The sequence below is a fragment of the Melanerpes formicivorus genome, unplaced genomic scaffold (genome assembly GCF_026170545.1).
Source record: "Melanerpes formicivorus ecotype bairdi unplaced genomic scaffold, bMelFor1.0.p_v2 SCAF_28, whole genome shotgun sequence".
Taxonomy (NCBI): Eukaryota; Metazoa; Chordata; class Aves; order Piciformes; family Picidae; genus Melanerpes; species Melanerpes formicivorus.
Genome location: NW_027142380.1, coordinates 5064625 through 5088413, shown reverse-complemented (window position 1 = coordinate 5088413; position 23789 = coordinate 5064625). Strand labels below are relative to the sequence as shown.

The following is a 23789-nucleotide window of genomic DNA, read 5'->3' as shown; positions in this document are numbered from 1 at the left end:
GGGTTCCTGTTAACCTGTTCTTCACCCTTTGAAATGCACCCCACTCCTAAGTGTGTGTTGGCTGTATGGATGCTCACTTCTGAGTGTTTGGCACGCTGTGGTTGGCATATGAAGCTGTAATGCCTCTTGGAGTGCATGAAGTTACTGTCCACATCTGGATTGTATCACCTTCAACGGGTTTTATTGCAAGCTGTAGTGCTCCATCTGCACCTTTCTCCTTGCCCAGTTCTGTCCCGCAGCATTGGACAAGTGAAATCTCAGCCTGGAAAAAGCTACAAAATGGGCCAGTGTATGAATCAATTAATATAATGGCTACTGATAGCAGTGTGCTTTTCCTGGGATTTGGCAGAAAGTGGAGTGTTTTGGCTCTTGCCTGTTCATTAGCTGGGTTTCTTAATCCTGAAGTTATTACAAGTCCCTGGCATGTGAGTTCATACAATCGTGGAGTGCCAGGTCGGAAGGGAGTTGTTTGTTTTCTGTTGTGCTGGTGGGTTTTGGTTGGGATTTTCTTAGGTTGTGTTGTTTTGGTTTGTTTAAGGGTTCCCCACCTGCTTGGAAGGGGAGACTGGTCCCCACAAGCTTCCTGCAGGGGCTTCACCCCAGATCCCAAGTCCTGCTGTGGGTGACTACCAGTGGTGGCACGTCCCCACGGGGCGCTTGGGGACGGACCAGCCGTCGCGTGCTGTGGTTTGTCAGTCGCCTGGGTTATGTCTTTCTGCTCCACCAGCTGCCTGCGGGAATGCTCAGTATTCAGTGTGGGGGCTTGCCTCTGCTGTGCAGCAGGGGGCTTTTCCAGCAGGAATGTTGGGAGTGTTTAAGATGAGCTCGCAAATATTTTTAATTTTTAATGTTCTTTGGGTTTTTCCCCCTTGGTCCTGGGCCAGGTTTTGCTTGTCTGATGCAGAAAGTGGGTTTGAAAAAATGTTGTCTCTCTCTCTCTCCCCCCATTTAAACATTTCAGGAATGTCAAGTCTTGTCAGCCTTGGCTTTGCTGGGGAAAGACTGAAATCCCTTGAGGGGCTCAGGGATGTGTTTGTGATCTTAAAACCCCGAGGGAAGGTACAGGAGGGGAGGGATAGAGCAGGTCTTTAACAAAAGCTTCCTTTATTCAAAGTTTTAACCAGGCATTGCAATGAAATAGTGAGATCCACACAAATTCAACTCCACTTGGGTCTCCAATGTTCAGCCCTCTCAGTCTATCTCATACTTCCTTTGCTGGTTCCTTGCTATGGCTTTTGCAGTGTTTCCCAAGGCAGGTAAACCCTACCTTTAAACCTATTTGGAAATAAGGATGGATTAAAAACCCCCACAACCTTGAGAGCAACTCTTTCTGCTGCAGCTACTCAGCATCATTAGTAATCCCCATGGAAGCAGGCATGTGAAGTTTGGGTTCTTGGGCATTTCTGGGCTGGCTGATGGTTCAGTTAAGTTCTGCAAAGTGTTCCTGTTATCTCTATATTGTGTTTTAACATTGCTTGCCTTGTCTGTCTGCTGTGTTTTGGGAGTGTGTGAGGCTGCCTGTTTACTGTAGCAATGTGTCCAGGTGATCCCAAGCCAAGGGCCAAAGCTATGTCAGTCCTGGACCATGCTCCTGCCCCTGTTCTGCAGCCTGGCAGGAGCTCAGTTGCCTTTCCCTCCCTTCTGGTGTCATCCCAGTTTTAGACTATTGGGGATGAGGATGCATGTATGCAGCCATGTCTTCCTTGAGAGCAAGGCTGCAAACAAACTTCTTACCATTCCTCATTTTCTTTGCAGGAATAAACAGAGATTTGGTGTCCTTGGTGTGTTGGCTCTTACTAGGGCAGTGTGAGAGAAGCTCAGGGTTGCACAGAGATGCCTAGGATTTCACACAGCCTCTCTCCTGTTTTCCAGGCTGTTTTTTGTGGAAGGCTTCAGTGGCCACCTACCCTCCACAACTGTACTGTCACCTGGTGTGATGGGGCCGATGCGTCCCGTTGCCCCCTGCCCCATGGATGCTTTGTGTGGCTGCTTGAGGTGGTGGAGAGCAAGCTGAGCTCTCCGAGCTGGCAGTTACACCTCAACCCCATGCCCACTGCCTGGCTGGACTTTGGAGCTGAGCTGTGAACCAGGTGGGGGGAAACCCCGAAGAAGGAGGAAATGTTTGTTTAATTCCTGACGTAGTAGTGTAAGGTCCAGAGCGAGCAGATTGTGAAACAGCACGGAGCAGGGAATCGCTCTGCCTGCAGATAACATGTGCAGAGCAGGCAGGCAGAGCCAGGCTGGGGCTGCAGCAGCTGAGAGAGAAGGCAACAGAGTTTATTTGTTTGGGCAGTTTGTTTCTAATTTAAATAACCTTTATTATCCCCCTCCCTGAATAGTAAGTGATTCCTTATTGCTAAATGCCTCCCCTTATTATCTGCCTGAAATACAGGCTGTGCTCCAGCTTTTACGATGGGGATTAAGTTTTTTTAATGGGCACAGGCAGGGGGTGGGCAGGAGGGTGAGCAGGCAGCCCAAGCCCCCCATGGTTTCCTCTGCCGCCTTCAGCTTTCGCTCTGAGCATACCCTAGCCCTGGGGCCAGCTTCCTGCTTGTGCTTAAATGAGGCAGCAGTGTGTTCTTGGAGCAGGGCCAGGTAATTGTTCTGGGCAGGTTTACGACTGGGAGGTGTGAAGTACCTGCTGTCTGCCCACCCCCTGTGGAAGTGGGCCCCTAGATGGGCTGGGAAGTGAGTGGGAAGAATGGCAACGTGGTTGGGAAGAACTTTTCTGCAGCACTGGGAGAGGGGAGCTGGTTAGGAAGAAAGCACTGGTGTTATCTATCCCTGGGAGGATTGCAGGTCATGAAGGTGTGGGGCTCTGGTGCCCTTGCCCACGCCAAGGGATGGATGCTTGGAGAAGCACACTGGGATCTCACAGTGCATGTCTGGAGTTTGAGTTTGTATTTTGCTTATTAAGGAGGAGAAAATAAGGAGAGAAAGGAGCTGTTCACAGACTTACAAATATCACAGGGGTTTCACAGCAAGGTATAGAGACCATTGAAGCTGGTCAGGCATAACAGAAACTTCATGAAATAGTTGGATTTAATCAACACTTAATCTGCCTGTCAGAGCCCCATGGAGCCTATCTAGGACAGTGGCAGAGGTGTGGATTTGCTGAAGAAAATGCCCTGAATTTTAATTGGCAGTAAAACTATTTTGGCTGTGTTCCTCCTGAAAACCTCTTGCTAATGCTTCCTCTTTGTTCTCATGCAAATAATTTCCCTGTTCCTGGCTGTCCACGCACACAGCACTTCTTAGACAGCTTCCCTCTGGGTTTAGAGGAGCTCTATCTCTGCAGGCACACACAAGCACACATTTTCCTTCACCCAAGTCCTTCCCAGCCCAATACTGCACAGCTCTTGTATTACTATCTTGTGGGCCAGCATCCAATTTTGAGCGTAGGAGAGAGATGGTTTTGATTTGTTTTTGCTGCAAACTAGCTTGCTTTTTCCCTAGCAGGGCTAAGCTTAGAACTTCACACATAGGTAGGATTTTCCAATTAACTCCATAAAGTTATTAGTAAACAGGAGTGGAGCATTTTCAGCAGCACCAATGTGTCTTGAAAGTTTGCTTGCAAGCAGTTTATCAACTTAGCAAATAGATGGACAGCACAAGCCTGGAGGTGTATGATAGTTAATGTGTAACCATTAAATAGACTTATTTGGACACTTTTTATGTGCTCACGTAGCATTTAAAGCTTATAAACCTGTGGAGAGTGGTTTTATGTGGAGAAAAATGAGAACCTTTATCCCAGAGAAGGTGTTCATGGAAAAGGTAGAGTTTATGTAATTGCATTCACGTGACTTGACGTAAGCGTGAGGCTGCAGGAGGGGAAAGAAAAAAAGCTGCTAGTGCTAATTCCTGAGGCCAGTTGCAGTGCTGCTGTGTACTGGCTTCCCTGCCAGTGTGGTTTGGTGTGTTGAAATTGGTGTCATTCCATGGGGGGCATATTATTGGGAGCTTCCCGAATGGAGGGTTATGTCCTTGCTCTGGACGGGTTATTTTTCTGGCTCCATGTGTTAGGGTTTTTAGTGTCTTGGAGCAACTCTGGTGGTGGTGTCAAATTTTGCTGGGGAAAAAAACCTCATAAAATGGTTTCCTGCTGGCTAACCTGATCAAGCAGTAAACATGTCCCATAGCTCTTGAAGCTCTGTCCTGGTTAAAGCAGTTGCATAGGAGCCTAAGCTTTGTGGGACTGTGGAAATGCCTTGGTTTCTTCTTCTTTGCTTGTTCTTTTCCATGCAGTGTATTTCATGGAAAGTGAAGAGTGACTGAGATGTTGAGGGTTCGGTAGATGGAGTGCATGTGTCAGCTGTAGCTCCTCCTTTCTGACTAAAAGAAATGGAAGCTGAAAACCACACTTGGTTCAGGTTTTTGTAGAAACACCTTTACACTGAAACATGTGGATAGTAGGGGAGAAAGGATGGAGAGCAGCCTTGCTCAGTTTGTGTAATGGTGATTGCAGGGCTCCAGGCAAATACTGACACCAGATTTCTTGGCAGACATGCCCTTCCTGAGATGCCTTGGGAATAAATGGTCCTTCACTGGCACTCTCTTGAAGCAGCCCCTCCTGGGATGGTGGAGGTGCTACATAAAGGGGGAGAAGCTCTATGAGTGCAGCTGAGAAACGTGGTGCTAAAGGGGTTTTTCACCCAGCAGTCCTATGGCATTGCATTATGAGGTCTCTAACAAATGGATGGATAGTCTGATAGATGGCAGAGAGACATGGGACACCTTGGTATGTCTGCGCTGCCAACTTGCTGCAGGTCAGAATGCAGGGGATGGACGCCTCAGCTCTGGTTTTTGCACCACAGGACAGCCAGTTCTCCACATAATTAAAAAAACCAAAATAAAACCCAACTGCCAGCCACAGAAAGAGAAAATTGTAAAATCCTGGTTTCTGTCAGCTGTTGGCTGCCTGGGCTTTGCACCGTGGCGAGGGTGTTTTGCTGGGCATGTGTGAGATAACCTGCTTTCCACTGCAGCTCTAGAGAATGCACCAGAGGATTGTTAACATCAGCCAGATACCCCTGTTGTAGGGCTTTGTAGTGCAGCCTGGACAAAAGGTTAAACCAGGCAGTCATTTCTGCAGTGTTATTTCCTATACAACACTCTGGAGAAAGTTCAGTATCACTTAGTTAACTTTTGCAGAGCCATTTCCTGTAGGTTTTGTTAGAGAAAAGCTAGATTATGTGTTTCCAGTTGCAGGCAGGTTATTTTTCCCCCTATAAAATGCACTACAATTTATTTTTACAGAATTTTCATTGGTTTGCAGAGGGCTGTGGAGGAGGGAGCCTGTGTGTTTGGAAGATTTGGAAGGTTTTTTTATTTCATACCTCGCTTGCTGTGACAAATTGAGGAAAATGTGTTTGTTAGTGTGGCGTTGCTGCAGCTGAGCCAGGCTTGGAATATAGAGTCTGTGTTAAGCACATGCTCCCATGCGAGATGACAGCCTGTCTAGCCCAGAGCCCTGGTTCTGACAATGCCCACTTCTAGGCAGGACTGGGAAAACTGTGCAGCTAGCAGCCAAGTACTGACCTGCCCCAAGGAGGAAAAAAAGTATCTCCTGTTTGTGGCTTCACAAATGTGGTAGTGAGCTGCATGAGTGTTTCATTTCTGTGGCTTTTCAGCTATGTGCTGAGCTATTACCCTCTGGTCTTCTCAGACTTGTCCTCTTTCATCTCTCTTGTGACCCTGTTTGTGGAGTGCCTTGGGTTCTCCATCCCTTCATCTTGACACATGAAGTGCTGCACCGCTTTGCCGTTGCTGCCTGTGCTCATGCAGCGATGCTTTCCACCAGCCCTCAGAGGGCTCTTTTCCTGATTACTGTGAAATGGTGACATTTCTAATCCTTCTTCTCTTCATGCAGATTAACTTACCTACTCTCAAAAGGACAGTTGTCCTGTTTCCAAGTGGTGAGTACACCTGTGGCCCTCCCCATGCCATAACCAACCCTGGGAGTGCCTTCTGCATTCATGGCTTTCAAATAATTGCTTTTTGGAGCACGAGGCGTTGGTGCGGAGCCAAGGTACCTCTTGCCCCATGAGAGGTGCATGGCGAGCAGTGAATGGTGAGCTCCTTGGCATGATGCCTGGGCTTGCAAGGACCACTTGGAAGAAGGAAAGGGTATTTCTGTTCTTGGCCTAATTGTAGTGTTAGCTTTTCTCTTTCCAGTGCAGCCAGGCGGCCACCCACGTGGAGTTTCCTTGTGGGAATTTTTGTTTTTCAGAGGCCCATCAGGCAGTTTTAAGATGGCATCTACTTTGGTTGTGTCTGAGATGGTTCAAAGCAAAAGGGGAAGGATCTGTCTGCCTTTTAATGTCTCTGCAGCCTTTGTTCAGATGGAGGGGTTCCCTGTGCTTGAAGCTGGGCCTGGAGCCTCCACAGGCATATCTGTACCTTCTGGTGGGCAGAAATTAAGGTAGCTGTAACAAAAAATGTGATCTGAAATGCCAAGTTGAGCAGTGGGATTCCAGTAAAAATAGTTAGAGGATGAGATGAGCTTATCCAAATACCTTCTGAATCCAGCAGTTTTGCAAGAGATGGGCTCTTTAATTACTCCCTGTAGCAAAAGAATAGGGAAGTGTTCCCCTTCTCATCCCTCTACAACGGGGAAAGGATGAAGTTCTATAGAAGAGAAAGCTTGTTCTTCAATTCAACCTTAATAACATTGACCCTTCCTTTGAATTAGTTGTGATGCTTTTAGCTGAGAAATTGCACAAAGCCAAGGGAGTTCATTGAATAATAAATCAGGGCATCCATCCAGTATAGCCCTTTGAAGTAGATGGAAAAAATACCTTCCTGATCTGAAGGTGAAACGTGTGCTCAGCTCTGGCGCCCGACTGATGCTAATGCAGGGTTTGAGCTTAGCTCAAGTGCCCCAGCAAGGAGTGTGGGGAGGAAAAAGTGTGGGTTCATTAACTGTCTGCTTCACCTGTGCTCTGCCCAGAGTCCCCTTGCTCAGGGGTCCTGTAAGGCTGAGATACCTGAAGAGCAAAAAGCTACAGCCACTGAAAGTACGGGCTGTTTTAACCCTGGGAAGTCACAGAATCAGAGAACAGTTTAGGTTGTAAGGGATCTCCAAAGGTCTAGTCCTGCAGTGAGCAGGGACATTCTCCACTAGGTCAGGTTGCTCAGAGCCCTGTTGAGCCTGGCCTTGAATATCTCCAGGAATGGGGCCTTAGCTACCTTCCTGGGCAACCTGTTCCAGTGTTCCACTACCCTCATGGTAAAGAACTTGTTCCTAACATCCAATCTAAATCTACTCTTCCCTAATTTCAAGCCATTGTCCCTTGTCCTATCACTACAGGCCTTTGTAAACAGTCCTTCTCCAGCTGTCTTGAAGGCCCTCTTCAAGTACTGGAAGGCTGCTATTAGGTCTCCCTGGAGCCTTCTCTTCTCCAGGCTGAACAAGCCCAGCTTTTTCAGCCCGTCCTTGTAGGAGAGGTATTCTAGCCCCTTGTTCATTTTCATGGCCCTCCATCAGGTCCATGTCCATCCTGTGTTTGGGGCTCCAGAGCTGGATGCAGTACTCCAGGTGAGGTCTTGCCACAGCAGAGTGAAGTGAGAAGGGTGATTCTACCAATCTCCTGGCCATGCTTCTTATGTAGCCTACTCATCTAGTCCTGAGATAAAGGCTTGGGAAGAGCAAGCCCACTTGAAGAGCTGTCTCTGACTTCTCCTCTGAGTCTTTTTATGGTTTGAGTTGCAGTAATAAGCCTGTAAGTGGGAGGAGTTGAAAAATAGGACCAATAAAAACTGTAGAGCTCTCAAACGTGATTTTTAAAACAAGTGTCTCTGTGAAAGGTGTGGCATTACATGCTGCAGCAGGGCATAAGATTTTCACTGACACTCTTCACAGCTTAGTCACAAGCTGTATGGCTGTCCCAAACTCTCCTGATAAAGCCTTTCTTCACGTATGCATCACTGTAGATGTGGTGGCTCTTGTGTGTGTGTAAGCATGCTTGTTTGTAGCAGAATGTGTCTAAAGTCACATGGTGGGACAGTCATGTACACCTGCAAGTTATTTAAGAAGAGGAGTCTGACTCTGCTGTAACAAGGAACATGAAGACTGGTATATAATGGGAAGCAGCAATAGATTGACTTCTTTGTGGCATTCTTTGCACAGAGGCTTGAGCAACAGCGTCATCTGCTTGCTGCTGTCCTGCTGCTGGAGCTTGGTGTCCCAGTGGTGAACACCAATACAGGAGTTAGTTATGCCATAACAGTATGAATGCTTGCTCTGATAGGTAGCTCTGCTCTTAACATCAGGGTGGGACTGCAGCTTACATCATGAAGAGCATCTTTTGAAGGGGTATCATATTCTAAGTAATACTTCTTCATAATTACAGTGATTGCTTCTGTGCAGACTCAATGTGAGGAAAGTGTTTACTATGTCAAATAGTAGCTGACTTGCTGGTTTTCTCCTGCTGGCAGGAGGTACACTGTGGACCACCATTTGGAAACTCCTACATCACACCTTTGCCTCTGTGATAATAGAATAAACCAGGTTGGAAGAGACCAAGGTCATAGTGTCCAACCTATCATCCAACCTAATCAACTAAACCATGCAACCAAGCACCCTATCAAGTCTCCTCCTGAACACCTCCACTGATGGTGACTCCACCACCTCCCCAGGCAGCCCATTCCTCTTAACCTCCAGCTTAAACCTCCTCTGGTGCAGCCTGAGACTGTGTCCTCTTGTTCTGGTGCTGGCTGCCTGGGAGAAGAGACCAACCTCTGCTTGTCTATAACGCAGCTGTCTGCCATCAGGTGCTGCAGGTTGGTAAGGTGAATGTAGAGGAAGCCATCTCTGCTGTTTTCAGGCTGTGTGCAGAGAAGGTTTTATTGAGGAAAATAGCTTTGTGCAGGACCTAAAATAGGGAGCAGACTAACTTGAAAGTATCTTCTGGCTTTTCATTGCCAACTGAAAGGTAGTTTCAGGGCAGATTTATTTGCCTTGTTTTGCAGTGAACACCTTATATATAGCTTGGCTTTTGTTTCTCTTCATCTAAGTGGAAATGACTAATTTTAAATGCAGCCTTTCCAACTTGGAGGTCAATTAAAACAGGTTGGAGGTCAGATAAAATAAAAGGGACAGAACATTTTCTTCTCAGTGTGTCTATTTCGGTAACGTTATCAGTGCATGTGGTTTTGTTTCTAGTATTTTGTTCCTGAGCTTCCTCTAAGACTGAACAAATTGAATCAGTTGAATGCAGCACAGCTTCCAATTTGGGGTTAGAAATCCATTAAATTGCTCGGTGCTTTATTGGCAATACAAAAGTGCTTGGAATGAAAGTGCATTATGATCAGACATTGATTACTTGAAAGGAGAGAGGGTGGATGCCTGTGTAAACCACACACCTCCAACCAGGATGGCCAGCTTAGGTTTGTCTTAAAATGTGCATGTTTTGCCCTTAAAATGCTGTTCTTTATTACAAAGACCAACTATTTTAAAACTGAAAATGGAGAGCTGTCTGCCCTGTGTTTTTCACACCTCCAGGGGATTAGAGCTGGCCCTGCACCGTGCAGTGCTGCCAGCCATTGAGTGCCTTGTAGGTAACTAGAGCTTTAGCTGATGATTTGGGGTTCTGTACATCATTCCTTTTCACACACAAGGTGTTTAGTTTTGGGCAGCCACTCAGTTTCAACCTATGGCACTAAGTGCACAGTGTGTCCTTGGATTTAAAACTGAGCATAGTTGAGTGGGTATAGTAAGGAGACCACTGTTGTAACTCTACTCAGCTGCTAGGATCAGGAGAGGATTTTTTTCCATGGTACAAAGCTGAAGAGTTTACTGGGCATTCTGTCAAACTGGAGCTATTGTCACCAAGTGGGAAGAAAGAAGCAGAGCTGGGAGGGATGACCGCTGCTTCTGTCCTGGCAGCTGAGCTGGTTGCTTTGGTCACTTAGCTTTTTAAACTTGGCAGCATATCTAATGACAGAGCTTCAGGTCAACATACCTGCTGACATTTTTCTTAGATGATGGCGGAGCAGATACACTGGGTGGCTGATGAGGAGCAGCCACCAGTGAAAGAGTGGTGCAGTGTGGCCAGCCTGGGCTGATGGAGAGCTGGAGAGCAGTGGTTGTCTCTGAGAAATCTCTTTGCTTTCCCACAAGGGTGGGAGGTGATGCAGCTGCTCTCTGTGACGGTAAAAACCAGTGTCAAGTGCAGGAGAGGCAAGAGCAAGCTGGTGAGCCCCTGTGCCTGAGTAGCAGGAAAAATCTGCATGCTATTTCTCTAAGACTTTATTTTCTTGACTAGTTTTAACTGGCACACACATACTTTTTGTGCCACTTCCAAGTGAGTGTGTTTTTGGGGGAGATCAATCCTTCACTATTAGCTGTTAATAAGAACCACCACAAGAGAATGAAGTGCTGAGCAAGCACTGCCTGCCCTCTCCCCACCATTAATAATTGACTAGGCTATGCTCTGGTGTGGCTGTGTGGTCCTGTGCCTCATGCTGCCACTGGACCAGGCATGGCTTGTTTGTGGGTTCCTCAAAGGGATGATCTCAGTTGTGTTCTGGAGCTTCAGCATCAGGGTTTGGTGCTCTCACTTCCAGGTGTGTACTACGTGCAAACACAGTACTGCTGATCAGGTGCCATCATGAATGCTGTGCCCACTGGTATAATTATTGTATTAATGTTTCTGGTAAACTGTGGTGTTGGAAAAGTGGACAAATATTTTCTTGGCTAGTTAAGTGCTCTGAGCTCACCAAAAATGCTTGTGGATGTTCCTGAAACCACTCGCGTTGTTCACGAGACCAGAGCACCTTACAAGTGTTGTAGGAGAAAACAGATGTTTACAATATGGGTTATTGGAATGTTATTGAATGATTGGATGCTTTCTTAAATCATGGAAGCTTCTCTGAGCAATGTTTGAGGAGTTTCTCTATTTTTTCATCTGCACTTGGCCTGTAACCCCCCAGCTGGATTTTGCAAAGTCATGCGGCAGTAGGGTTAGGCTGCCAGCAGTTAAACATATTGCTGTGGGTCTTTCCAAGCATCTGAAAAAGCCAAAGGTTTAACATGGTTTATCTGCTGTGAGTACTTGTGAAAAATTGCACAACTTTCAGATGAAAATATTTACTTTGCAGAAGTAGCAGTTTTTGAAACTGTAACCAGCTCTTAATGCTGCTCTATCAATGTAGCTTTTGTAATCAGGTAATGGAGGCTTAGCAGTTGTCCTGAGGCAGACATGTATAGTGAATTATATAGTTGTTAATCCTCAATAAATTGGTTTAGTATGTTGAATACACAGTGGGGAACCTTAATTGAAAATGTTAGTAAAGAAGTCATGGCCTCTATTGATTTGCTGGAGAAACCTGGTGGTGATGGAAGCAGGAGCAATTTGTTTTGTGAGTATTTTGCTGGAGCTAGGCCTCCAGTCCCCGCTTCAGTGGTTTAAGACAGTCTGCTCTGCTGTGTGGAGATGAAATCATAAAGAAGGCAACTTTCCGTCCAATTAGATAAAGGTAAGTTTGCTCTTACAGAGTGGAGCAAAGAAGTTGCAGGGGTTTGGGTTTAGGGTTTGTTTTTTCTCAGGACAGTAGGTAGAGCTTTTTTAGGTAAAACAAATCCTGTGGGTGTCTGGGTGGATGAAGGGTGGAATTTTATTCGTGGCTTAAAAGACTTCCACATCCTGCTGCTCCTTCTAACTTCTTACCTGTCACAGGTGCCAAACCAGAATTGCTTTAAGTTAAATAGTTACTTATATGTCCTTTGGAAATGTGTTTTTCCTTCAGACAATCCTTGCAGCTGGTGGCTCAATGTGTTTTGGAGAGGATCAGTCTCCTTCGGGCAGTGCAGCTTAATAGAAGCAGCAAATAAAGTGAAAAATTGCTGCAATTAAGTTCTGCCTGCTGTAACTCTTGCAGTGTTCCCTGTTTGCTGTGTACAATGCTGCCTTTGACTGGGCTGTCTGATTAGGAGCAGAGGAACATGCAATCCTAATGGCAGGGTTTGTAGCCTCAGTAACTGCAGGCGACGTGGCTGCGCTAGAATTTGTCTTCAGAAGCCCAGAGTGTTGTTGAATACCTTGTCATTCATGCTGGCTTTGTCCTGCCATCTTCTGTTGGTTTGGGTCCCTACTGACTGCTGCCTCTTCCCAAGAGGGGAATGCCAGGCAGGTCCCCAGCAAATGGGAGTGCTCTGTGAATCCCCAGCCACAAGTGCTGCCAGAGCCAGTGGGATTGTCTGCAGAGATAAGGGCTCATGGTCCTCCCTCTGTCATTGGGGCTGTTGGATGACTTTCAAATCACTTCACTTCTCGAAATCTCACTTACTTTTTTATTTGGAGCATGAGGCAGTTCAAATGAGAAAATCCAGGGGCCTACGAAGAAGCCATGGTGCAATGAGTGTCTTCATGTGTCTCCTGGTGCTGCAAAGCCATAGCAAGAGGCCTGTAAGGGCCTGGGTGACCCAAGTACTTCACACATCTGTTGTGGTGTGCTTGCATGTGTGTGTGGTTATGTAGATTAAGCTGAAACTAGTCTGTCTGTCTTTAAACAAATACAATTAAAACATTTGGGGTGTTTGGAGGAAATGATCTTCCAAGTAAAATAAAAAGGGGCAGAAAAGAACTCCACTTTAGTTTTGCTCAGGTTATTAAAATAGGAAGAAATGGAATCCAAGGTTTTGTCAAAACACATTTGTGTAAACTGAACAAGGCCTAAAAAAACCTGGCCCTGCCCTTTTTAAAGAGACAAATAAGCCAGTTAAAAGTTCCTTCTTGCAGGAGATGGGGAAGCCCCCACAGCAAGTGTTCCTGCAAAGGACTGCTGCCCTTCCTCACTCACCAAGAGCGTGGTTGCCTGTTGGAACCAGGGAGCCAGGAGTGATGGAGATACTTCTGTTGCAGCCTTCTGCGAGCAGATCAGCTCTGGTGGTCGCCTACCAACATTGTACACCCAGATGTCTTTGTGTGCCAGATGTGTGGTCTCTGCATGCTTATGAGCAGAGAGTGGCAGAGCAGGAGGAGGGGCTAGGGCTGAGAATGTGTCCCTGAAATTTACTTGGAGATGAGAAGATAGTTCCTGAATTCCTTGAACTGTATCAGCTACATGCTAAATGAAATTACACTCTAGCACAATGCTTCTGAGTGATGTGGTTTTGATTAGTATTCTTTGCATTAATGACTGCATGCATCTGCTGGAATCTGTGGTATTGATTCTTTGGTGGTCATGGGACAGGAATTTCCCTTAGACAGTGTTGTTGGTCGTGACTGAGAGTGATTCATGGTGCAGTTTTCGTGGTGTCTGGATGACCTCTCAAAGTTTGTCTTCACTGTCAAATTAATTTACATTATGGCTTGAGGTTGCCTTTAAGTTGACTCCCTTCTGCATATAAAGCCCCTTATATGAGCAGGCTGTTAACCCAAGCTAATATGATGCTGCTTCTGCTGCTAATTTGAGCTAGGGCATAAGTAAAGCCTGAGTGAGCACATTCGCTTAGCTGCTAACAGGACCTCTCAGTGGTGGGGCACAGCTTCACCCATGTGGGTGCTGCTTGTCCTTTCCATGTCCTACAGTCTTGTCCTCTTCAAAGCACTTGCAGCAGCAAGGTGGGACCTTGACCTTTCTAGTGTGCTGTGTTTTGTTACTCTTACCTCCTTTAACGGGGTAACTTTTGCTGCTGCTTGGTGTGGGACGTTTCAGTGCCTCAGCAGTGTTCCTTCTCTTAGCCCCTCTTGTAGCCCTCCCACTTAAATGTGAGTGTCCCAGAGGCTTCACAGCATTGGCAGTCCAAGTATTGCTCAGCAGTGTGGGAGCACATGCTTGAGGCTAGATGAACTGTAAGCCACAGTGTGGGTGCAGAGTGCTTCAGGTCATCCTTCATCAAAGTATTTGTTCTTTGTCCCTGTTGACAGTAGAGCTGTTATGCTGAGCAGTGGAATAGAGGTGAGGGTGATGAGGGAGCAGAGGGGTGTAAGAACCTGTGGTTTTCTATCGGTTTAGCAGGCAGATTCGAGGGAAACCCAGGCATGGTTGTGGTGGGTTGGGTGAGTGACTTTCCCAAGTCTCAGCTTCTGGCAGGCCACCAGCCACTTCAAAAGAATCTGCAAGAAATCCTCCAGATGTAATTAAGGATTGCCTGTCTAGTATGGCAAAGCTCCTTCTTATCACTGTGGTGGCTTAACTGCATTTAGTGGCCATTTGTTTTGGAGGGAACTGGAAAAAATCCCACTTGAGGGGAAGGTTTTGTCCTGCAGTACAGCTGGCACTAGCTCCAGTAGCTGTTTGGCTGTTCCTGCCTCATGAGGGTAGATCTTGGACTTGTCCTCTGCACACAAATTAAAAAATGGCCTGAAGCTGGCTCTTTCTGCCCTTACAGTCCATACAACCACCTGAATCTTTGCAGTCTCTTTGATCACTTTGTGTCCCAGTGTTAAGCCTCGTGTGTTACTGCTTACAAGAACTCTGCCATCTCTTTGGGAGCTCACAAGCTTCTTTAAAAGAGAAATTTTGGTGTGCTTTCATCCCTGCACAGCTGTGTACTTTTAGCATGGGCAGTATGTTCCTTCTCTTGTTCCCCCAGCCCCCATCCCCAAGCTAATTCAGCTGCAGCCATGCTTTTCATACCCAATCAAGTGTGCATGGGGCCTCCATTCCAGCGCTGTAAAGCCATCTACAAACATGTGGGAAGAGGATGGTGCCTATTCAGTAAGCTGCAGACTAGGCAGCTATCTTTCAGCAGATTAGCCAGAGGAATTTCTATTGCAGGGCTCAATTGTTCTGGGCCCTCAGTTCCCTTTTGTGCAGGAGCAATGAAAAGTTATGTTATGACAATGGTTGACAAAATGTTTAATGAAAGCCACAGTTGGCAGTGGCAGAACTTTGAGCCATCCTCCTTTTCTCCACTGCCTGTCATCAAAAGGTGCAGAAACGCTTTTGACATAATCTTCTCTGCTGACAGATAAATGGTTTTGATGTAAGGGTCGGAAACCTTCACCTCACTGAACAGAATTCAGCTATCATCATGGTGAGTGGAGACCGGGAGCCACGTATATCTCTGTTCCTTTGTCTGACAAGCCAGCCAGGTCTCTCTTTTCAAAAGTGAGATGTCTTTTCTCTGTGCTGGTCAAGTTCCCAAAGCAGAGCCAAAGCTTCTGCATGAACTCCCAGTCTACCCTGCACCTTGCCCAAGGAGGCAGGGTTGGCATCTCATGGTTCAAAGAGCTGACTGATCCCTCTTGCTGGCAAGCAGGACTCTTTATGTCACAGCATTATTACTTTCAGGAGGTGGTTTCAAGGCAGGCTGCATACCTGGTTATTTAACAAGGCTTTCTATTCAGTCTCTGCAGTGTGCAGTGATCCACAGTGCCACTCTCCCAATGCTAACTTAGAGCAAACACTGCTTTCTTATTTAGAAACTGGAATGGATGAATAGACAGAACAGGGCCCTTCCCATATTAGTTCAACAGGCTCTCAGTTCCTGATCATGAGCATCTTAGTGACAGGAGGGGAAAAACCCTGCATTGTTGGATTAGCCAGTACCAGGAAGATTGGAAGTATGTAATGGATAAATAATGTGCAGAGCACTTTTCATGCCATTAAGCCAAAACAAAGTTGAACCCCCACAAACTTCAGATTAGCTTCAACAAGGAAGAAACAATATGAACTTGAGGGGCCACTCATGCTGAGGATTCTGCTTTGTCCTCTCTGCCATCTCTAGAAACTTCTGACCTTTGTAGGATGCTTACTTGAACTTACAACCCAGGCTCTCATTTAGAATTTAGGTTAATGTCTGAATTCTGCTTTCCTTCTGTAGGTGTCTTGGAGGGGTCAAAATATCCTACCATGAATAATTCAGCAGAAACATCTACCCATGCAGGAAAGCAGCCAGGGCATTGGGCAGGCTGCCTTCTGTGTGGGTATGGCTACACTTGGATCTGGATAATTCCATAGGTGGATGCAGGTGCCAAGCACAGGGCTGATCATGCACCAAAGATGTCTCCAGGGACTAGCATAAACCACTGTCAATAGTGCTTTATAAACTGCCCCTTGGAAGAAATGCCCAGCACCTGAAATAACTTTTAAGGGAGTGCTGATCTGGGAGAGGAGAGTCTTTTGGGTTTGGAGGGCTATTTTTCGTTGAAGACATTTTAGAATACCAATAAAGAAACCTTGCTCAGTGAGCTGTTGTGGCACCAGACCAAAGAGCTCCTTGAGGAAATATGTCCTCAGCTATGACAAAGCAGAAATGGGACAGCTGTGCCTCCAAGTTTGGCATCTCCAACCAGCCTGAATTGCTGGCCTGCTCAGCTTGGAGATGCCAAGCTGATAGGGATATTGCACCCACTGCAACACTTCTTACGCTGATACACATTTGGGACCTCTGCTTATTGGTGGGGGAGTGTCATACGCATCCATGACCTGAAGTTTTGAGTTCTTTATTTGTATTGCTGGAGCCCAATCAAGACTGAGGTCTCATTTTGTCAGGATTGGGCAAACCAAGACAATGCCTACCTCAATTTTATTTACAGTCTAAACAGACAAGACAGACAAAGAGTGGCTGTGGAAACAAAAGCTCTGGAGAGGTGATGTGACATGACCGGGTCACCCAGCAGGAGATTAAAAGAGTCAGGAATAGCTGAAGGCTTCCTAACTCCCAGTCCCAATGATCTATCTACTGGAGCACATTAATTCATTCTCTCATTTGAATGCTGTGACTGGCATGCCAAATACTGTCTAGGGAGGGGATCTGAATTCTGGGAATCACTTCTCTTAATCGCCGATGCTTTAAGCTGGAAGGTTTTGATCATGTTAATGTATGTTAAAATACAGCCAGTCTCAGATACAGAGCAAACTATTTCACTTGATGTATCTATTTAATTGCAAGTTTCCTTTTTCTTTTGCACTGACTCTATTTCATTTCCCCACTTTCTTTGAACAGTGTTTGGTGAGGATAATTGGCAGTTGCAGTAGGTAGAGTGGGGAGAACTGAAGACTTTGGCATACAGGAAGGTGGAGTTCACATTATTTCTGCAGCAGCCATGTGGCAGTTTTCAAGCCACCACAAACCATTCGAGAAAATCTGCTGCTAGAGTAGGCAAATGACTGTGATATCAGAGGGGCCAACTACTTGTATAATGGCTTTGATGTTGACACTCCTTGAATGGCACTAACAGTAATCAGAACATCACTACGGCCCTGAAATCCTTTCATTTATGAAGGCCTTGTTTTTTCACTTGTGAACTGAGAGCCATGGCAGCATCACTTAGTGCTTGAGCACTGGCTGAAACAGGGATCTGCTCCCTTTGGCAAGGGGAGGGATGATCACTTTGGTTCCTGTGATTCTCAGTGCTTACTATGAAAAGTAGCCTCTTGGCCTATTGCAGAGGAATGTTGTGAGGGTAAATATATTAAGAAATTCAAAGACTTGCAGCAACCCAATGCACAGAAATGTATGAAAACAGAGGGATTCTTGCATGCTCATGACTGTGGGTGTAGTTCTCCTTTGTAGCTTGTCACTACTATTTCTGTGTCAGCTTTATTGTATTGAGCCTGTAGGACATTACCTCTTGTATTTTCTCTTGTTGTGTGTACATCAGGCAGTGACAAGCTCCAACTTGATCCTGCTGTGTGGCTTAAAAAAAAAGTAGTAATGTAATCTGTGGGCAAATTGCACTTTAATTCGTAATTGTGCTATGAATATGGACTTGGCTTTCAAATGCACTCTGAGTTTAAACTGCAGTTTGACTTTTATTTAGATAAATGCCTTTGAGTTCATAGTGAAATGGATATCTGCTGTAGGCTGGTATTGATTTAAAGGTCTCTTGAGTGTTTTAAAATACAGTAGGGGCTTACAGGACAGCATATTTTAAACCTGGGTGCTTTGTGTGGCTTCAGGTCTAGATTCTGTGAAGAGCCAGCCTGTGTTTTTGATTTGTGGAGCCTTCTTTCGTGGCAGATATTGGCAAAATATCGAACATTTCAGGCAAGAGCTGTCTTCAGAGCTGGCTGCTCTGAAATGGTGGGGACAGGGTAAGTGTGAGAACTTCTGGATGATTCCTGCATCCAGAGGAACGCTTTGAGGACTTACCATAAATGCACTCTTGGAGGGCAGGTGATCAATAACTGCTTTTTAGCTCAAAAGAGGTGTTTAGTGCTTCCTGCTAACCATGCAAAATTTGTAAGCTTTGTAGGCTTTTCAAGTCTTGGTGATTGTCAGTGTTGCTTCGATTTCTCTTTCCATTGCCAGAAAGGACAGTGGGTTAGCACAAGCCACTGAAATAGGAGGTCTGTCTCTGCTCTTCTAGCAGCTGCCCTCTTTTTGTGTCCCTCAGCTGTTGGGCCATGTAGGATGGGTAAAAGTTCAGTAGGTGCCTTGGTGACTTAGGTACTGTATACTGGTTTAGGCTCCAGACCTGCTTGGGTTCTGTGGGCATGGGTTTGAAACAAAGAAAACACACCAAACAGGGAAGGTTGGCCACTTTTCTTGTCAGACTGGCTTGGTGGTTTGAATAAGCAGCTGAATGTTTGAAGACTTATCTGAAATCAGACCATGAATCTTTTGGGTCATGTTCAGAGGTGCAGTAAGAGGGTGTAACCTCCCTGCAAAAGAGACAGGAGGGTTGAATTTTCCTCAGAATAATATCCTAGAGCGGGGTGTGGAGCAGGGTGAAATTAAAGTAGGTACCCCTCATGATTTCTTTACAACTTATTGTGGTTGCTTTTCTGCTGCCACCCATCAATTTGCCTCCTCCCCCTCCTTTAGATTACACACTCACAGGAACATGCCACTATTGCATGCATCATGTTAATTAGGCCATTTGTTAATTTCCTCATCATAAGTCTCTAGCTGCAGGTTTGACCTGTTGCATGCAGTGGGCTTGTAGTGCCTATCCTGGAGAGGAGACTTTGCTGTTGTGCTGCAGCAGAGCATGGCAAGACTCTTGTTTGTGGTTTTCAGGGCTGGTACTTAATTTGCATTATCTTGTCTGGTGGCTGTCTTTGGTAACCATCACAGTGTTGCTTCCAGAAGCATGTTGAGCTCTGGCAGTATTTCCAAACAGGCATGTCTTGTGAGGCAGCTCTGCTCTCCCACCAGAATGTTTGCAGCACAACTTCTTTGCCATCTGCCAGTGAAGTGCTATAATATGATCTAGATTTGGTTTGCTGGGTAGTCAGAAGGTGGTGGCTGGTGGTGTTGGGGACCAAAGGGTATGCTACTGCATGCCTGTCTGACAGCTCTAGTTGCTGATTAAAAAAAAAGTGTTATCTTGTTAGGAAACTTAAAATACATATTGTTTACATGTCATAAATATAAATATCCATGCATGTATTTTGTATGCAATGTGATATAAAAGACCACTCCATGTGAAGGCAGCTATAAAATATTTAGCAGGAGGTTTGTTGATAGTTTCAGTTCAGACTTCTAATTTGTCAGGAAACATCCTATTCATCTGTGATTAGTTTTGTGGTTGTGAATAACCAATAGAAGAATAATAAATGTGATTGTGCAATATGGAGACAAATTAAAACCACACTAATGCAGGAGGAAAAGAAATCATCTTAGAGCTAGATAACATTTAGCTTGTGGAACTAAGCTCATTCATTTGTGTTCAGCAGAAGCATGCCACTCTAAGCAAAAGCACCTAAACATATCAAAGGAAGAAAACCCAAATAGCTCTCCCATCCAGTGCAATCCAGAATAATTAAGACTGTGTTGCTGAGCCACAGTAACTGCGCTGTGCTGATCCCCCTGTCTCTTCCTTTAACAGAAACCTGAGCTACAACAAGTTGACGGACATTGATCCTTCTGCCTTTGCAGAGCTGTCGAACCTGCAGGAAGTGTAAGTACTCTTTCAATGGCTTTAATTGTGTTTTGCCAGGGTGGCTCGTGGGCCAGAAGGAAGTGGTATATAGTTTCTTAAGACACTACCTTTCTTCGGTATCACAGTATCACTAAGGTTGGAAGAGACCTCGAGGATCATTCAGCTAACTTGAATGAGCAGCTCAGTGTGGAGGTTTCTTTTTCCTCCCTGTTGCACCTGTGTTGGTTTTCTTTGTTGTTGTTTGGCTTTTTTCTTTTTTTTAAACCAATCAATTAGCAGAACACAACATCCCAATTAAAACAGCAGAGCTGTTATTGGAAATCATTGGAGTTTGCCTCCCTCGGTGTTGTGCAATGCTCTGAGGGAGCAGTTCAGCTAACACACCTGAACATACACACAAAGCTCCTTGCTGAAAGGATAACCCTGAAGCAAGGCAGAACAGCCTGGATTGTGATACCTGATGCCAACCTAACCCAAATCTCCCAGGAAACAAAGCTGTAGTGTAGTGGATAACAAAGCACTTAACTGTGTCTCCTCCTCTCTCAGACATTTCTGCTCCTTTTGGAACCAGAACAACTTTTGTTTGAAGTCTGCTAGGAGAGGCTAAAAGAGCAGAGCTGCCTTCTGCTACGGTGGGCAGAGAGGGGGAGCTGGTGAAGGTCCAAGTGGCTGTGTAACACTCCCCTTTGCTGGTTAAAAAACCAACAACTCTTTTTTGGTAGGGAATTGCAGGATTTCCTAGTTCCTGATCTGTGTAAATGTGTAGAGGAGCTGCCTTGTCAGCTATTCCCAGTGATTCCAGGAGCTCCAGTTTGGGACTTTGAAAAATGAAAGTGACTGAAATTGCAAGGGGTGGGTTGAGGTAATGAGCTTGCTCTTGGATGTTGAATTGCTGGCATACTTGAGGTTTGGGCTCTGTTTGAAGAGCTACTGATGCCTCATGGGAGACTAGGGGAAAAAAAAACCCAACATTTCCTTTCAGAAACAATACTGCACTCTGTATATCATGCATTTTTCTCTTGTCCTCTGTTTTCATTATGTGTTGGCTCTGGGGCTTGTGGAGGGGGCCAGATCCAGATTGTTAAATAGGCAAAAGCTTTTGCTGCAGTGGGAGTCCAGCGGGAATGATGGCTGCAGGATTGGACCATGGGGATTAAAGTAGCATCTCTCCCCTGGCCTGATTGCTTCTAGCTCCACTGCTTACACTAATTACAGGAATTTGCTGGGGGTCATGATTAAGTGAGGGCTACGCATCACAGGAGTGACTATAGTGCTCTGATGTTAGTTCATCACGATTGCCCTAGGAAGGGGAGAGAAAGTGATGCAGGGCAGCGAAATGCTGCCTGTATGATCTATTTTCTCAACTTTTCGTTAAACTGTGGAAAGCCTTAAATTACTCTGAGCTTAAAGAGGAGAATTGCAGCCCTGATCCCATGAGACTTTAGAATTATCCTAACATGATTCTGGCTTAGCAATAGCTTTTATTTGTGGAACTGCCTGAAGGCATGCGACTTCAGGGAGCAGTGTGGGACTGGGAAATTCTGATTCCTTGGGTAGGGAGCTCCCTGTGCAAAGTGCAGCGTGCTTCCAGATCAGGACAAGCCATGCACTGAACAGTCAGCCACTAAAAAAAGATGTCAGGGTTCAGGGGAGGTAAGTAGTCTAGTCTGCAGAGTAATGCTGCAGATAAGTGCTGCTTGCTGTGTCAGAAAGGCAGGGTTAGGAAAAAGGGAGAGAGCAGAGGAGTGAGTAGGAGGGAAAGGGAGCAGTCAGAAATGGGAGGCAGAGGACTGGAGTGGAGCCTGGAAGACAGGCTCTGGAAAGTGTGAGGGAGAAGCTCTATTAAAAGCCCTATCTACCAATCTCAGTTGCTTTTGAATAGCAGCTAAACCACAGACCACTGAAATAAACTGCATTTCACAAAGAGAACCACATCTGTGTACTGCCAGAGCATCTCCTTTCTGCTTTGTTTTTTTTAAGCACTTTACAAACACTCATGAAACAAGCATCATGCTGTGGCATGCCGTGAGAGCAAGTCAGTGTTTTGCCCTGTGCACTGTGCTGGGCAAACCAAGTCACCCTCGGGGAAAGAGATTGCCCCAAATAATAGATGCATTGATAAGACCTGAAACCTCCCATGATGCTTCAAATACAGTGCCTGTGGTTCCTGGGCACTATAGATGAGGCTCAAATCTCTGTGTGTCTCTGTATGTGGGTAATTAGTGTGATATATTTTGAAAACCTTTTGTTTTTCCCTTGATTCTAAGAAAGTGTCAGCAAACCAAAAGACACAAACTTTATAGCTTAGCTTGGGTGCTCTGTTTTGCTTTGCTTAGACTAATGAAATAAGAGGTGTACTCACCCTACACTTTTTCCTTCCCCTAGGTTTAGGCAGTTTTGTAGGTTGCTTTTTTCCTTAAGTCTGTATGAGACGAAATGTAGTGGCTCAAAGTGACATGAACCTCACAGAATCACTAAGGTTGGAAGAGACCTCAAAGATCATCAAGTCCAACCTGTCACCACAGACCTCATGACTAAACCATGGCTTCAAGTGCCATGTGCAGTCTCTTTTTAAACATCTCCAGGGATGGTGACTCCACCACCTCCCTGGGCAGCCCATTCCAACGGCTAACAACTCTCTCTGTGAAGAACTTTCTCCTCACCCTGAGCCTAAACTTCCCCTTGTGCAGCTTGAGACTGTCCTCTTGTTCTGGTGCTGGTTATCTCATGATCCCATATGTTCTGAAATAGCTTTGTGCTGAGGTAGTAGGGATTGAAGTGGGACATTGTTACATGTCCTGAAGGAAACTACTTTCTCTCATCCCCTTTAGTGGCTGCTTCTAATGACAATCCCCTGGATTCCATCCTTTCTTACACCTTGGAAGGGTGGGATGGAAGGTGCTGTCGTGGGGCAGGCCCTGATGTCCTTTCTTGGCTTTCCCCAGGTCATATGGATCCTGAGATCCATGAAAGTGGTGGTTGCATGGCTCTCAAGTTTTCCAAGTTCGTTTGTAACAAAGAGGTAGTAACTGCTAAAATTTCTCTCCAAACAACTCACCTTTTATTTTCTAAAGTGCCTTTCACTGAAAGCTCTGGAGAGCTGTGCTATTTTTGAGCAGGCTCCATTTCAGCTTGACACCAGCCTGGCAACTGGACTGTAAATATTTTATATGTGTGGTCCCCCTCCTCCTTTGCCTTAGCATCCAGAAGCAGCAGGTTCATGTCATCAAGGGGGAGGGCTGGGGAGGAGAAAGGAGATGGAAAGTTTAAATTTGTTGAGCCTAGCTGTTCTGTTTTGGGGGTTTTTTGTGTGTGTATGTGTGTGCCTTTACATGAGAGAACGAGAGGGAAATCCCAGACAAATACCAAACTTGGCTGTCTCCTCTGCATCAGCAACTGGTGCTTGTGAGCCAAGAGAGCAAATGAGGTGGGAGAACCACTTCTGGCTGACTGCTGACCTGACAGGAGGCTGATGTTTGAAAATCACACTTATGTCAGAAGAGGGTTTGACCAGTTGTTAGACAGTGGTTGGTGTTAGAGCTACATAACCAGAGCTGACCCAGGCTAGTGGAGGTTGGGCCTAATTCTCCTGTTCCTTGTGCCTTTCAAAAAGATGCTCAGTTGGATGTTAAATAAAAAACATGGCACAAACATAAGCATTTTAATGCTCTTTCCATCTTGGCTTTTGTACTCCTGAAAGCTCTAGACCTTGCTATAATATGAGCAGCAAGGAGCTATTAGCTGCAGAGTGGAGCTCATTGCTGAATTGCAATGCGTCTGGCTTCTTTTCCCTTACATTTTTGAGGTACGGGTATAATGTCAGAGGCAGAGCTGAGGCTGAGGAAAGCTTTTATCCCAGCAGTGCCTGGAACAACTTGTGAAATCAAATACCTTGCCTGCTCTCAGAGGAGTCAGAAGGAAGTTCTGTGATGGATGTATCAGTGTTCTCTCCCACCTGCCAAAAAAAAAGTTTAAAGGGAAAAAAAATTCCTAAACCCCATGATTCTT

The 23789-nt window shown here is 45.6% G+C and overlaps 1 protein-coding gene across 1 annotated transcript in view; it reads left to right on the top strand.

The window, feature by feature from the left end:
* LRIG1 (leucine rich repeats and immunoglobulin like domains 1) overlaps positions 1-23789 on the top strand; it is a 101294-nt gene that overhangs the window by 18157 nt on the left and 59348 nt on the right. Inside the window, 1 exon segment of the mRNA XM_068154312.1 lies at positions 19728-19799. Coding sequence (XP_068010413.1) covers positions 19728-19799 — 72 coding nt within the window.